The sequence below is a fragment of the Marmota flaviventris genome, chromosome 3 (assembly GCF_047511675.1).
Source record: "Marmota flaviventris isolate mMarFla1 chromosome 3, mMarFla1.hap1, whole genome shotgun sequence".
In the NCBI taxonomy this organism is placed as follows: Eukaryota; Metazoa; Chordata; class Mammalia; order Rodentia; family Sciuridae; genus Marmota; species Marmota flaviventris.
In genome coordinates this window covers 66,342,865-66,355,803 of record NC_092500.1, presented here as the reverse complement: position 1 = coordinate 66,355,803, position 12,939 = coordinate 66,342,865, and the positions used below count along the sequence as shown (strand labels likewise).

At 38.5% G+C, this 12,939-nt stretch overlaps 2 protein-coding genes across 9 annotated transcripts in view; one reads left to right on the top strand and one right to left on the bottom strand.

Annotated features, from left to right (window-relative positions):
• Positions 1–2,341, bottom strand: part of Fam186a (family with sequence similarity 186 member A) — a 63,092-nt gene extending 60,751 nt beyond the window's left edge. Inside the window, exon 1 of the mRNA XM_071609281.1 lies at positions 2,165–2,341. Coding sequence (XP_071465382.1) covers positions 2,165–2,341 — 177 coding nt within the window. The remainder of the gene's footprint in view (positions 1–2,164) is intronic.
• A 3,931-nt stretch (positions 2,342–6,272) lies between these two features.
• Positions 6,273–12,939, top strand: part of Larp4 (La ribonucleoprotein 4) — a 67,989-nt gene continuing 61,322 nt past the window's right edge. For 6 of the 8 annotated variants that reach the window (XM_071609846.1, XM_071609849.1, XM_027949976.2 and 3 more), the window contains exon 1: positions 6,273–6,405. In XM_071609846.1, the coding sequence (XP_071465947.1) occupies positions 6,388–6,405 (18 nt within the window). In that variant the 5' untranslated portion in view covers positions 6,273–6,387. Of the gene's footprint in view, positions 6,406–6,526; positions 6,594–6,765; positions 6,837–12,939 lie in introns of those variants that run through there. The other 2 variants (XM_071609851.1, XM_071609847.1) reach the window with 2 other exon arrangements.

Sequence of the window (12,939 nt, the reverse complement as noted above, 5' to 3'; positions counted from 1 at the left end):
TACCTGGTTTCAAAAATAATTATAAAGACTTCAGTAATCAAGATACTGTGGCATTGGCATAAAGAAATACAAATAGATTAATATAACAGACTAGAGAAACTATAAACTCAAAGATATGGTCAACTGATTTTCAACTGAAGAGCCAATTCAATTTAATGGTGAGAGGATAGTCTTTTTAACAAATGGAGCTGCAATAATTATTTAAAAAAAAAAAAAAAAAAAAGAACCCTAGGGGCTGGGGATGTGGCTCATGCGGTAACTCGTTCACCTGGCTTGCGTGGGGTGCTGGGTTCGATCCTCGGCACCACATAAAATAAAGATGTTGTGTCCACCGAAAACTAAAAAATAAATATAAAAAAAAGAACCCTAATCTATATATGACATCATATACAAAGATTAAGACAAAGTGGATCATAGACCCAAGTGTAAAATCCAGAAGTCTAAAAGATCTAGAAAAATACATAGGAGAAATGTGCCCTTGGGTTAGGCAAAATTTGCTTACTTACCACACCAAAAGCAGGAACCACTAAAGGAAACAATAAATTGGACTTGAAACCTATATTATTTGAAAAACACTATTAGAAGATGTTGAGAGCCACAGCCGAAGGGGCCCCAGCAAACTTCCAGCTGCCAGCACCAGCTGCTGCTGATGATTGGCTCACAGCGGCCCCAGCAACATCTAGCTGATTGGCTCCTCGGCCCCAGCAACATCTAGCTGATTGGCTCCTCTGCGGTGATGCTCATTGGACTGTTTCCCTGCCCTTTCAGACCACGGAGCTGCTCATTGGGGGACTTTTTTGGCTCCGCCCACGTGACCCAGCCAATCGGCCTCAAGAGCAGGAGGATTGTGGGAGGTGAAGAAGCTTGTGTGGGAGAGAGAGGCTTGTGGAAAGCCGGTGGTGGCAGTTGAGGCTCTGAGGATTTTTCCTGAGAGGCTGTTTTGTTTGGCGTGTGTGGTTCTAAAAATAAAGTTAGTTTCTTTTGACAAGTGGCTTCTGATTGTGCCCAGCCAGACTGCGGCAAGAAGAAGAAAAGGACAAGTCACAGAATGGGAGAAAATACTTGCAAATCACCCATCTGATAAAGAAGTTGTATTCAGCTAGGGATGAAGGCACATGCCTGTAATCCCAGTGACTACAGAGGCTAAAATAGGAGGATCTCTAGTTCAAAGGCAGCTCAGAGATGGGCATGGTGGCGTACACCTGTAATCCCCAGCAGCTCCGGAGGCTGAGACAGGAGGATCATGCGTTCAAAGCTAGCCTTAGCAATGGTGAGGTGCTAAGCAACTCAGTGAATCCCTGTCTCTAAATAACATAGGGCTGGGGATGTGGCTCAATGGTTGAGTGCCCTTGAGTTCAATCCCCAGTACCCTCCACCCCAAAGAAGTTATATTCAGCAGGATAATCCCAGCATCAAGGAAGCTGAGGTTAGAGGATCTCAAATTCTAGGCCAGCTTTAGCAATTTAGTGAAACCCTGTCTCAAAATAAAAAGCACTGGGGATGTCACTCAGTTGTAGAGTGCCCTTGGGTTCTATCCCCAGTTCCATAAAAAAAGAAAAGAAAAAGAAAGGAAACTGATTGGTAGTTATCTGGGGATTAGGGTCCGTGGCAGGGAAGGCATGTAGAAGTCTTATAAAGAGGCATGAAAAACTTTTGGAGGTCATGGGTAAATTCATTAATTTAATATAATATAAAATGTGCTAGGGATGCAGCTTAGTGGTAGAGCACTTGCCTAGCATGTAGAAGTCCCTGGATTCAATCCCCAGAATTGCAAAAGAAAATAGACATTGCTATTGTTGCTAGTTGGAACAGGGAAATTCTGCCTGAAGAGTGAGAAAGTACCAATATTTATATCTTTTTCCTCTATCTCTCTCTCTTTTTTTTTTTTGTTTCTAGTGCTGGGGATTGAACCCAGGACCTTGAGCATGCTAAGCAAGCCTTGATTTACTTCTTAAATGGATTCATTAATTCCTAATCTGAAGAGATTAACATCAATTTGGATCTTGTTATCCATTAGTCAGGTGAAATCATCATTTGAAGTCAATATTTTCTCAAATACAGTTAAATATCATCAACAAAAAATGAGTTCTAAAAAAAATGTACCTGGTGATGAAAAGTTAAAAAAAAAACTTGTAATCTATAAATCTTCTGATTCACTACCTACCTCTTTGGCTCGTATGAGCTGTGCTTTTTCAATCCTAGAGATGACTGTCTGTACTGAGAATGGGATTTCAAGGTAAGAGACCACTGGAACATCAAGGGTACTTCCAGGCTTTCTTCTCATGGTCGAGGCATCATTCTCTTTTTCTGATTCAGAATCACTATCTACCTCATTTCTCATTTTGGTAAATGTTTGAAATTTTGGGTGTTTTTCTTTTATTCTTTTCCACAGAATATAGGCAAATGCTAATAAAAGTGTTTCCACTAGGAAGCCAGAAGCCTGCTCCTAGAGATTGTGACTTATCTTACTACCAACTGATTCCTAACCATGGTATTCCAGACCCAGTGATGTCATAATAGATCTACTGTGACATTAATATTGACTCATACATTTAAAAAGTGCTTACTATATGCAGAGAACTAGGCATTCTATATGCTGTGTTGGTAGACGGGTGAAGGGGGGAGGGAGGGGAGGAAAGAATAGACAACAGGAACACTAAAAGATATAGAAGACGTAGCCCTGCTTAAATGAACTTGAAATCTAGGTGTTAGAATTCAAGATGCAATCCAGTATATCAAATGTAATTCTTGGTTCTTCTTTTCTCTTAGTTTCGCTTAAATATTTTTAAACCTGTTATAGGATAGTACTTTACAATTTTCACAGCTGTCCCTTAACTTTTCCTAGACATGTAGTAATTGGAAGATATTATTTAGATGCATATCACACTCTTCCTCCTCCTCCTCCTCTTTTTCTTCTTCTTTTTTAAGGAAATTGACTGAAATTCAAGTTCCATAGTTGGCTCAAAAAATCAAAAGGAATGCTAAAGGCTGCTTTCCACCTGAGAAGAGGAGTGCTTTGGGCAGCTCCTTTGATTACAGAGGAGGTGAAAGGATTTAGGAGGCTGGAGCAATTAAAGGATAGGGTGTTTTGTTCACTGTGTAGCTTTATTTTTTAATTTAAAATGTATAAAAGTACAGAAAATAATATAACAAATCGCTATGTACTTATCACCTAGAGTGAACAAATATTTTGTCTTAGTCAATTCTAATATTTTGTTAGTTTTCTCTTTAGTTTTGCTTCAGATATTTTTAAATAAAGGAAAGTATTAGAGAACTGACATCCCCTTTGTTGTCCTCCCCAGATTCCTTCCTTCCCCTCTTCCATTCCAAATGCAATAAGAATCATGAATTTAATGTATCTGTATCTAGTCTACATAGTTTTGCATGTGTTCATAAACTATATAGTATCATTTTACAGGTTTTAAATTTTATACAAATTATGGACGTATAACAATTTCTCTATCAGAACTTCTTATTTAAGACCTTTTGGTAAATATATTGTAAAATTAGTCCTATGATGATATCTTGTAAACTTATAAAATTTATGTTTCGTAATTTGTAAAAACACAATTTTGATGTTTTAAAGATAATCAGTATATTAGGGAGCAAATTACATATTTTCCCTTCTCCTTAAGATGTCATTTTCTGAGTGATTCCCTCCTCTATGTTCTCAAATCACTTGTAAATTTTTTATTATAGTATTTATCTCATTAAAATATAACTATTATTTATCCACTCCTTGGTGAGCTTCCCAAAACCAGATGCTCTACTTTTGTTTTTCTCATATTTGGCATATTTTTCATCAGTTCTCCCAGAGAAACTGAGTAAAATGTAGAGATGCATTATTATTTTCAGTATCTTTCTTTGTGGAACCTTTTTTTTTTTAGTGGTGCTGGGGATTGAACCCAGAGCCTTACGCAAGTCAGGCAATCACTCTACCAACTAAGCTACCTCCCCAGCCTTTGTAGAAACTTTTTTAAACCCCAGAATACTTTGATTGTCAGACCAACTTCATTCATTTACTCAAATTCATGTTTTCTTTTTTTTTCCATAATGTTTTCTGAAAGGACTACAATTAAGGAGCTATTTTTATAAATATGAGGTCTGATTAAAATACCTATCATTATTCAGCATTTATTTATTTATTTGATTTTGGGGGGATGATATTGGGGATTGAGCCCAGGGGTGTTTTACCATTGAGCTATAACCCCAGTTCTTTTAATTTTTCCCCCCAGTTCTTTTAATTTTTAATTTTCAGACAGGGTCTCATTGAGTTAATGAGGCTGGTCTTGAACTTGTGATCATTCTGCCTCAGCTTCCTGAGTTACGGGGATTACAGACATGCATCACTGCTCCCAGCATTATCCAGCATTTCTTGACATTATCAATTCACCTCTTTAAGTACTTTGTTCATCATAATATTCATGTGTGAGAGCCTTACTTAACTTTTCTCTCATTGCTTATTCCAGTAGGCATTCATAAAGCAGCCAAAATGTTAACTAAACTAACTTAGCATTATTACTCTCTCTCCTGCTCTCTTGCTTGTATGTTTCATGCAGCATGGAATTCATCAGCAATTGGAAATGAAGTCTTTTTAAAGCAAACTTTCAAAATTCTTCTAACCATTCGACAAGCATTTGTTGAGACACTATTATGCAGCTATCATTATCCTAAACTGAGAAGAATATATAAGGTTCCTGTGAAGAAACTAAAAAACAAAAAAATAAACAATTTGAGATAAAATATAACAATCAAGTGCAAAAAGGGACATGAAGAAGAGATCTGTGGAGAACAGAGTCTTTGGGAAAACTTTATGGAGAGAGATGGTTGGTTGACAAATGAAGGCACTGCAGATAGGGAAGATACCTTGAGTCATGGCTTTGGAGGTGAGTACTAATGAGTTTGTATCTTGGGGGGCAATTGAAGAGATTGGTCTAATCAATGAGATGAAGCAATGAGAGTTTACTGGGGAATCAGACTAGGGAGGGTCTGTGTTACTAACAATCTGATGATGGAATCAATTTGGTATGTGAGAAAGTGAGAGGTTTCCTTTGAGGTTAAACAAGGGAGATTCCAAAGGATCAGATTGGCAAGGTGTTGAAAGCAAGTAACAGCAGTTTGGAGATTATGAAACCTTCACTTTAGAAGATTTTTTAAAAATAAGGAAGGAGAGTCTGGGGCGCAGTGGAGCATGCCTATAGTCCCAGTGACTTGGGAGGTTGAGGCGGGAAGATTGCAAGTTCCAAGTCAGACTCAGACTTAGTAATTTAGGGAGGCCCTAAGCAACTTAGCAAAATCCTGTCTCGAAATAAAAAATAAAAAGGGCTGGGGATGTAGCTCAGTTATAAAGTTCCCCTGAGTTCAATCCCCAGTACCAAAAGGAGAAGAATAAAAAATTGGAATGGAAAAAAATTCATTGGAAAAGATCAAGGCATGATTATTTCAAAAGACAAGTGTCTGAACTAGGGTATGCATGGGACTGGTAAGGGAAGGATAAATCTAGCAAAAAATTATAAAGGTAATTTTTAAAACTTAATTTTTATTTTGTTTCATTTAAGTATGGCAGAAAAACCGATGGAGTTGCTATCTAGACTAGGTGTAATTATATGCATTATGTTAATCAGGAGACCTCCTTTGAGCGAGCCTGGAGCAAAGTTCTTTAAAGGTGTGCCTAAGGGAAACCCGCCCTCCACCGAGAGCTCCTTCAACTGTAAAGTGGTGTATTAAAATAAAACTATTTATTGCATAGGATTGTTTTAAAATTAATTCACGCAAAATGCTTGGTATATTGCCAAGCACACAGTAAGAATTTACTGTACAATAGCAGTACTATCATCTTTACTACTCTACAGCTTTTTTTCCCCCCTCTGCCTTTTTCTGCCAGCCACTACGTTTTCAACAGGGCTGGGCGATTATTCCACTACACTTCACATAAGATCGGCTTCTAATCAGATCTAGATTTTGAAATATGAAAACTGTGGAATTATTAGGGCTGTGGTACCTATCTGGCAAGGGATAAAATGCATCAATAACATTTTTACTCAATCTCTTGGCACAGAATGACGCCTCCTTCTGATGGTCTCCCCCGATCCCAGACAATAGTACATTCCACACTGCTGGCGGAATAGGTGTAGTGCCTAAGTTGAGCGCGCCAAGGGCTTCCTCTTCTCCCGGAAGCAATTTTTCTCTAGAACCGGAAAGAGTTGTTGTTTCAAGGGAGGCGGGACTGGGCGGGTCGGGCCGCTGCGGCTGACGGCGGGGGAGGAGTCGGGTCCACTGCCGGGTGGAGGGGCAAGGCGAGTGTCCTTATCCTAGCGAGTGGGGCTCGGGCCTGCGTGCCAGTTGGAGTCGCGGCGGCGGGAACGTTTGGGCCGAGCGGAGGAAGACATGTTGCTCTTCGTGGAGGTGAGTGGACTTGGTAATCTTCTTCTCTGAGGAGAACTGGAGTGTAGAGGCGCCGGCCGGTCCCACCGCCATGTGACTTTCCAGGCCGTACACGCCGCGGAACCGGCAGATAGGCTGACACAGCACCTGGGCCGTGCAGGCCTGCAGCTCCGCTCTGCGCGCTCCCAACACTTTGGGAAGCTGTGAGGGTGAGGCCCATACCGCGGGAGGACTGGAGGTGGGGTATCGGGGGCTTGTCTGGTTTGGCTTGAGGATCAGAGGAAGCTAAAAGTGTCCCATATGGATCTAAAGGAGGCGAACGGGCGGGGGTGGGGGGGCGGAGTCTGTCGGAGAAAAGGGTAATCAGGTGGGCGCGTTCTCGGGAGTGAGGCGAGGCCTCGCGGGGCCTCTGGGAGGAAGGCGAGCAACATGTGGGACCCCGGAGGGAGAAGGTGAAATGTGTTTTCTTGGTGTTTTATCGGGGGGCGGGGAGTGTTAAGTGTTTGGGGGAAAAAAAAGATTTTTTGCAGTTTCCACCAAATTTTGTTCGGTCCATGTCCCTAAATCTCTGGAACGTTCTATGGGCGAAAACGAGTTACTGTGAACGGAGGGGAAGCCTGTAGGTCTGGAAGTCTTGAAAGGCACCGCTTTGACCTTTTGTAAAAGTTACTCAGGCGGCGACTGCGTGATGCGGGTTGGTTCTATGAACCGATAAAACCTCTTTACAAGGAAAATTCCAAGAATGAAAGAAACAAAAAGCCTTTTTTTTTTTTTTTTGTATTGTCATTTGAGCAATAGAAATACTTTTATTACTTTAACTGGAACGTGTGCTCTTGACTTATTTTAGGTTTCAAAGTAGCGGTACCTGCCTTATACAAACGCGAACTTTAATTTCTGTCATTTCTGTCCTTCTGTTGTGTGCAGTGAGCGTCAGCTGACTGCCTGGCTAATACTTTGAGTAGATTCCAGATCATATTGTTCTTACATTGTGAAAACATCAAACCAGCAAAGCTGCAACTTCGCAACTTGGGTTTTGTTAATCAAGCCGGTAAAAAGAAGCTTTTCAATGAGGGAAGGATACAGGTTGTATAATGGATATAATGGACTGAGATCTAGGAGCAGCCGGTGGAAAGTGTTTTGTGGGGTGGTGGGCTGGGAGAATTTTACTCCGTAGTATTCCTACAGAAAGTAAATGTTTAAAAAAGTATTTTTCTTTTAACCTAATACTGTATTTCTAATAAGTCAAATGATTTTTATTGTTCTGTGGTGCTGGGAATTGAATCCAGGGCTTCTCGCGTGCTAGGCAAAGTTAAGTGCTCAACCACTGAGCTACATCACCAGCGCAGAGATCTTTCAATTAAGTTTAAATCTACTTTAGAGTATATCAATATTAATAATAAACATTCATTGGAATATTCCAAGCACATCATTAAAAAGTTTAAAATTGCCGAACTCATTCTGCCTGTTCATCCTTTTAAAATCCATAGTTTTCTTCAGAATAAGAAATCCGATTTGATTTTAAGCCAGTGCTAGTTTGTTTTAGGAATGTTATGCCAAGCAAATACTACATAGTTTTAAGTTTGCGTATGTTTTGTCAGGCAGAAGATTGTGCAGTTGCTTTAAATCAACGTGAATTCCAAAGTAAACTTTTTAGAGTTTTAGATTGATTCCTTTGGCGTTATTAATTGTGAATTTCAGTAATAGGTACATTTATTGAGTAAGTACCTCTAAAGTGATATTGCAGCATTTTACAAAGAAAGAAACTGAGGCAAACAGTAGAACTGGAATTTAGGGTGAGCCTGTAATCCAAGCAGTGTGGGAAGTTGAGGCAGAAGGATCACAAGTTCAAAGCCAGCCTCAGCTACTTGGTGAGGTCCTAAGCAATTTAGTGAGACCCTGTCTCAAAATAGAAAAGCAAAAAGGCCAGTGGTAGGTGCCCCTGGGTTCAGTCTTCAGTAACAAAAACCAAAAAAACCCTGGGATTTAGATTCAGGGGATTCTAATGTCAAATCAGTCCTCACTTCCCAGTTTAGACAGCTCTACCTTATCTTACTAAACTATTATGTAAAGTTAATATTCCTATTAATCAGTTCTTCATATCATGAGTTTTTTTTTTTTTTTAAAGAGAATTTTTTTAAATATTTATTTCTTTTTTAGTTCTCGGCAGACACAACATCTTTGTTTGTATGTGGTGCTGAGGACCGAACCCGAGCAGCACGCATGCCAGGCGAGTGCGCTACCGCTTGAGCCACATCCCCAGCCCCATATCATGAGTTTTATTGAAGAGTAACAGTGTGATTAAATATTTGATACTGAACATATAGTGTTAAAATCTGTCAAAAATAACGCTTTGGTCATTTGGCATTTTCCTAATATTTGATTCTTAAAACCTCATGATACCAGAATTATTCTCAATGAGGGGAAACAAAGCTCAGAAGTTAGATGTTTAAAGTAATTCAGGTGTAAATAAGGTGGGACTAAAGTCTGAAGTCTGGCTTTCAGAATACAAGTCTTTTTGGCTCGCCAGGATTCTTCATTTAGGTTCCTGGATAAAACTGGAGAAGTACCTTAGTTGAGGTTGAGTTTGAGGAAAAAACTTGCCTGTTTATTTTCCTTAGCTTTTGACAGGAATCTAGATGGAAAAGAATCAAAAATTTTTTTTAATTCAAAGAAGACAGCAGAGTTTGTGACTTTGTCACCAAGAGAAAAACCAGGTTTTTCATATTAGAGGTTTTATAGATATCTTGAAATATTGTGTATGCTCATTACTCCTTTTTATATGTTTAGAAATTTACTTAAAGGACATTCACTACCATATTAGACATTTTAAAATATTTTGATAACTATATTTCAATATTACTGGTTTGCTTTGTAATCCTGTATACTTCAGGTGGTGTTTTAAAAGAGTCTGAGACCTGTTTGTGGTGGTGCACCTCCCCAAGGGCTGGGGAGTCTGAGACAGGAAGATCGTAAGTTCAAAGCCAGCTTTGCAATTTAGCAAGGTGCTAAGCAATTTAGAGATGCCCTATCACGAAATAAAAAGGGCTGGGGATGTGGTTAAGTGCCCCTGGGTTCAATCCCTAGTATGTACACATACACAAAATTCAGAGAAGAGATCCATAGATCAATCAGACTAAAGAAGTCTGGCACGAAAGGTTAAGAATCACTTTATTAAATGAAGTTGCTTGTGGATATTATCTTTGGCAGAGTTAATCTGGGATCCATGACTCCTCTGCGGTTGTGATTGAAATATTACTTGCATGTATTTTTTTTTTCCCCCAAAGAGACGCCCAGCTTAAATAGTTTATAACTGGAATCGGTGGGATAGCTATAGAGGACAGAATGCCTTGATTTTATTTTTATATGATACTAAGGATCAAACCCAGTGCCTCACACATGCTAGGCAAGTGCTCTGCCACTGAGCTAAAGCTCCAGGCCTGGTCTGAAAATGTTTCATCCCCATGTCTCAGCCTCCTACGTTTCTGGCACATTAGATGTTTTGCATTTATATATATATATATATATATATATCCGCTCAAGCTTCACATCTCTTTGAGGTATTCTTAACCCCATCTTAAAGATAAAAGAAACTAAGGCACAGAGAACTTGTCAAGATTATATAGCTAATTAAAGTTGAAGCTGGAATTAGATCTCATAAATCATAGTTATTTTGTAATAGACATCTAAAGGCAGATAAGGAATTTAAAGTAATACATGCAATTTTTTTAAACTTGGACTTTTTTTCCTTTTCTTTTCTATCTTTTTCTTTCCTTTTTTTTTTTTGTACTGGGGATTGAACCCAAGGGTACTTTGTCACTGAGCTATATCCCCAGCCCTTTTTATTTTTTATTTTGAGATAGGGTCTCACTAAGTTCCTGAGACCGGCCTGGAATTTGTGATCCTCCTGCCTCACTCTCCCTTGTCACTGGGTTTAATGCCAGCAGACCTGGTTTAACCTTCTGTTTCATCGAGGGACTATTTTGATTTAAGGTAGTTTGTGTGTTTTGTTTTGTTTTTTGAAGACACCTATGTTCTGAGACAGTTTCTGTCTGGGAAGAGGGGGGAAAAGTATGGATAATGTACAAAGTTGTCAAATGTGACCTGACTTAAATTCCTTTACAGGATATTTTGTATTTTAAACAGTGATATGTGCCCTTCTTCCATGTGCTGTCAGGTTGTTTAAAACTTTTGAGCACCTGGAGACAGATTGTAATTTTGTTAACATGTTGATCATTTTTCAGACCATATTCCCTCATTAAGTTGTTGAGGCTGGCCTCTAACTTGAAATTCTCTTGCCTCAGCGTCCCAACTTGCAGGAATTTTCAGATGTGTTCCATCACGCCTGGCCAAGATAATTTTTAACTATGGTAAAATACATATAAAGTTTATCATTTTTAACTATTAAGTTTACAATTCATTGTTATTTTTAAAGATGTGCACATTGTTGTGCAACCATTACAACCATACAACTCCAGAACTTGTTTCATCTTGGGATAATGAAGCTGTCTGCTCATTAAACAGTAATTCCTCATTTCTGTGTTTCCTAGGATTTAATGTAATAAAAAAATAAATTTTAGCTGTGCGGATTCCATGCACCTATAACCCCAGTACTGGGGATGCTGAGGTTTGAGAATCATTTGAGCTCCAGAGTTGGAGACCAGCCTGGGCAGCATAGTGAGACCCAGTGTTAAAAAAGTTTTCTTGCTTTTTTAGGCAATAACATTACTAGTTTTAGATTCTGAAATAAGTTGTAAGATATTTGCCTGGATAATTTTTATTAATTTTGTTAATTATTAGTAGTGTTGTGCCTTTTGCCCCAAATAAAGTACTCAGTTGTTTCCCATCAGCTTCTTTATTAGTAGAGTTATTGGATATCACTGACTGACCAAAAAAAAATGAACAAATTGTGAAATTTTTGCCAAGGAAAGTTATAAGTAAGTGAGTTTTGAACAGTTCAATTCTGGACTATATACTGGAGCTGGTAGTATGTTTTTTGTTTGTTTGTTTTTTTTTTTTTAAAAAACAACCTAATAGTTAGTAACCTTGATCTTCAACTGGGTGTGATGGGGTACACCTGTAATGTTATCCACTCCATTCCGGAGGCTGACACAGGAGAATCACAAGTTTGAGATCTGCCTCAGCAATTTAGTGAGACCCTAATCTCAAAAAAGACTAGGGATGTAGCTCAGTAGTATGGTACCCTAGCTTCAATCCCCAGTACTGAGGAAAAGAAATATTGATACTCAACTATTTTATATTTTGGTTAATTTGAATTTGTGCTGACTGCCAGCTTCATATTTCTTAGCTAATGGAAGTAATCCTTGATATTAAACAGGAACATTTCAAATCTGTAATTTTGGTTTTCTACCTTGGAGCTTAAAACAAGATTTTGACCCTGTAATTAGAAATGGAGTCTGAGTCTTTGTTGCACAGGAGTACAAAATAGAGAAAGTTAAGAATTTTTTAGTGGTTCAAGAGACTGACTCACAAGGATTGCGAGTTCAAAGCCAGCCTCAGCAAAAGCAAGGTGCTGAGCAACTCTGTGAAACCCTGTTTCTAAATAAAATACAAAATAGGGCTGGGTATTGTAGCTCAGTGGTTGAGTGCCCCTGAGTTCAATCCCCAGTATCCTCCCCAAAATTATTAATCCAGGTATCATTGTCAAATTATTAAAAAAAAAAGTTGTTGTTTGGGTTTTTTTTTTTTTTTTTTAAACCTTTGAATATCCTTCAGTGAAAATGGAAAGTGACCCTTTGGCTTTGATAGAGTTCTTAGTGTTTTGATGTATCATAACTGTAATCTGTGCTTTGTTTTGTTTTCTTTAAAGTTTAATACTGGAGGCAGGTTTTTAGTTTTCTTGAAAACATTGTGAATATTTTGTATGATGCATTGTTTTCTGTAAGACTTTGGGGATCCTGGGTTAAATGTTAATTCTGTGACCTGAGGCAGGTATAATCCTGTCATTTGTTCTTTATATATAAATAAGTGTATGTAATTTTTAAGTTGTCAGTGGACTTTTTATTTATATGCTGTGCTGAGAATCGAACCCCGTGCCTCACACATGCTAGGCAAGTGTTCTACCACTGAGCCACAACCAGAGCCCTGTAATTTGTTTTTATCTGTATTCTGACAGTTGTGTTTGTGGTGCTTAGAGTATTTATATATTAAGTTTTATAATAATCTGGGTAAGGGCTTAATATATACTATCATTTAATCCTTGGCACTGTATTGGTATATAAATTACTGATACCTAAGCAGTTGCCTTCCAGAAGCCACTGGATTTTTTTTCTTTTTTTTTTTTTGTACTGGGGATTGAACCCAGGGAACTTAACTACTGAGCCACATCCTCAGTCCTTTTTTGTATTTTATTTAGAAATAAGGTCTCATTGAGTTGCTAAGGCTGTCTTTGAACTTATAATCCTACCTCAGCCTCTTGGGTTGCTGGGGTTAGAGTTTATTCTAGACTTTTGAGTTGGATGGAGGGAAAAAATAGGAAGGCAGTTACTGAATAATATAAGACATTCATATGCAAGGTTGTATAAAAGAATGGTTAAA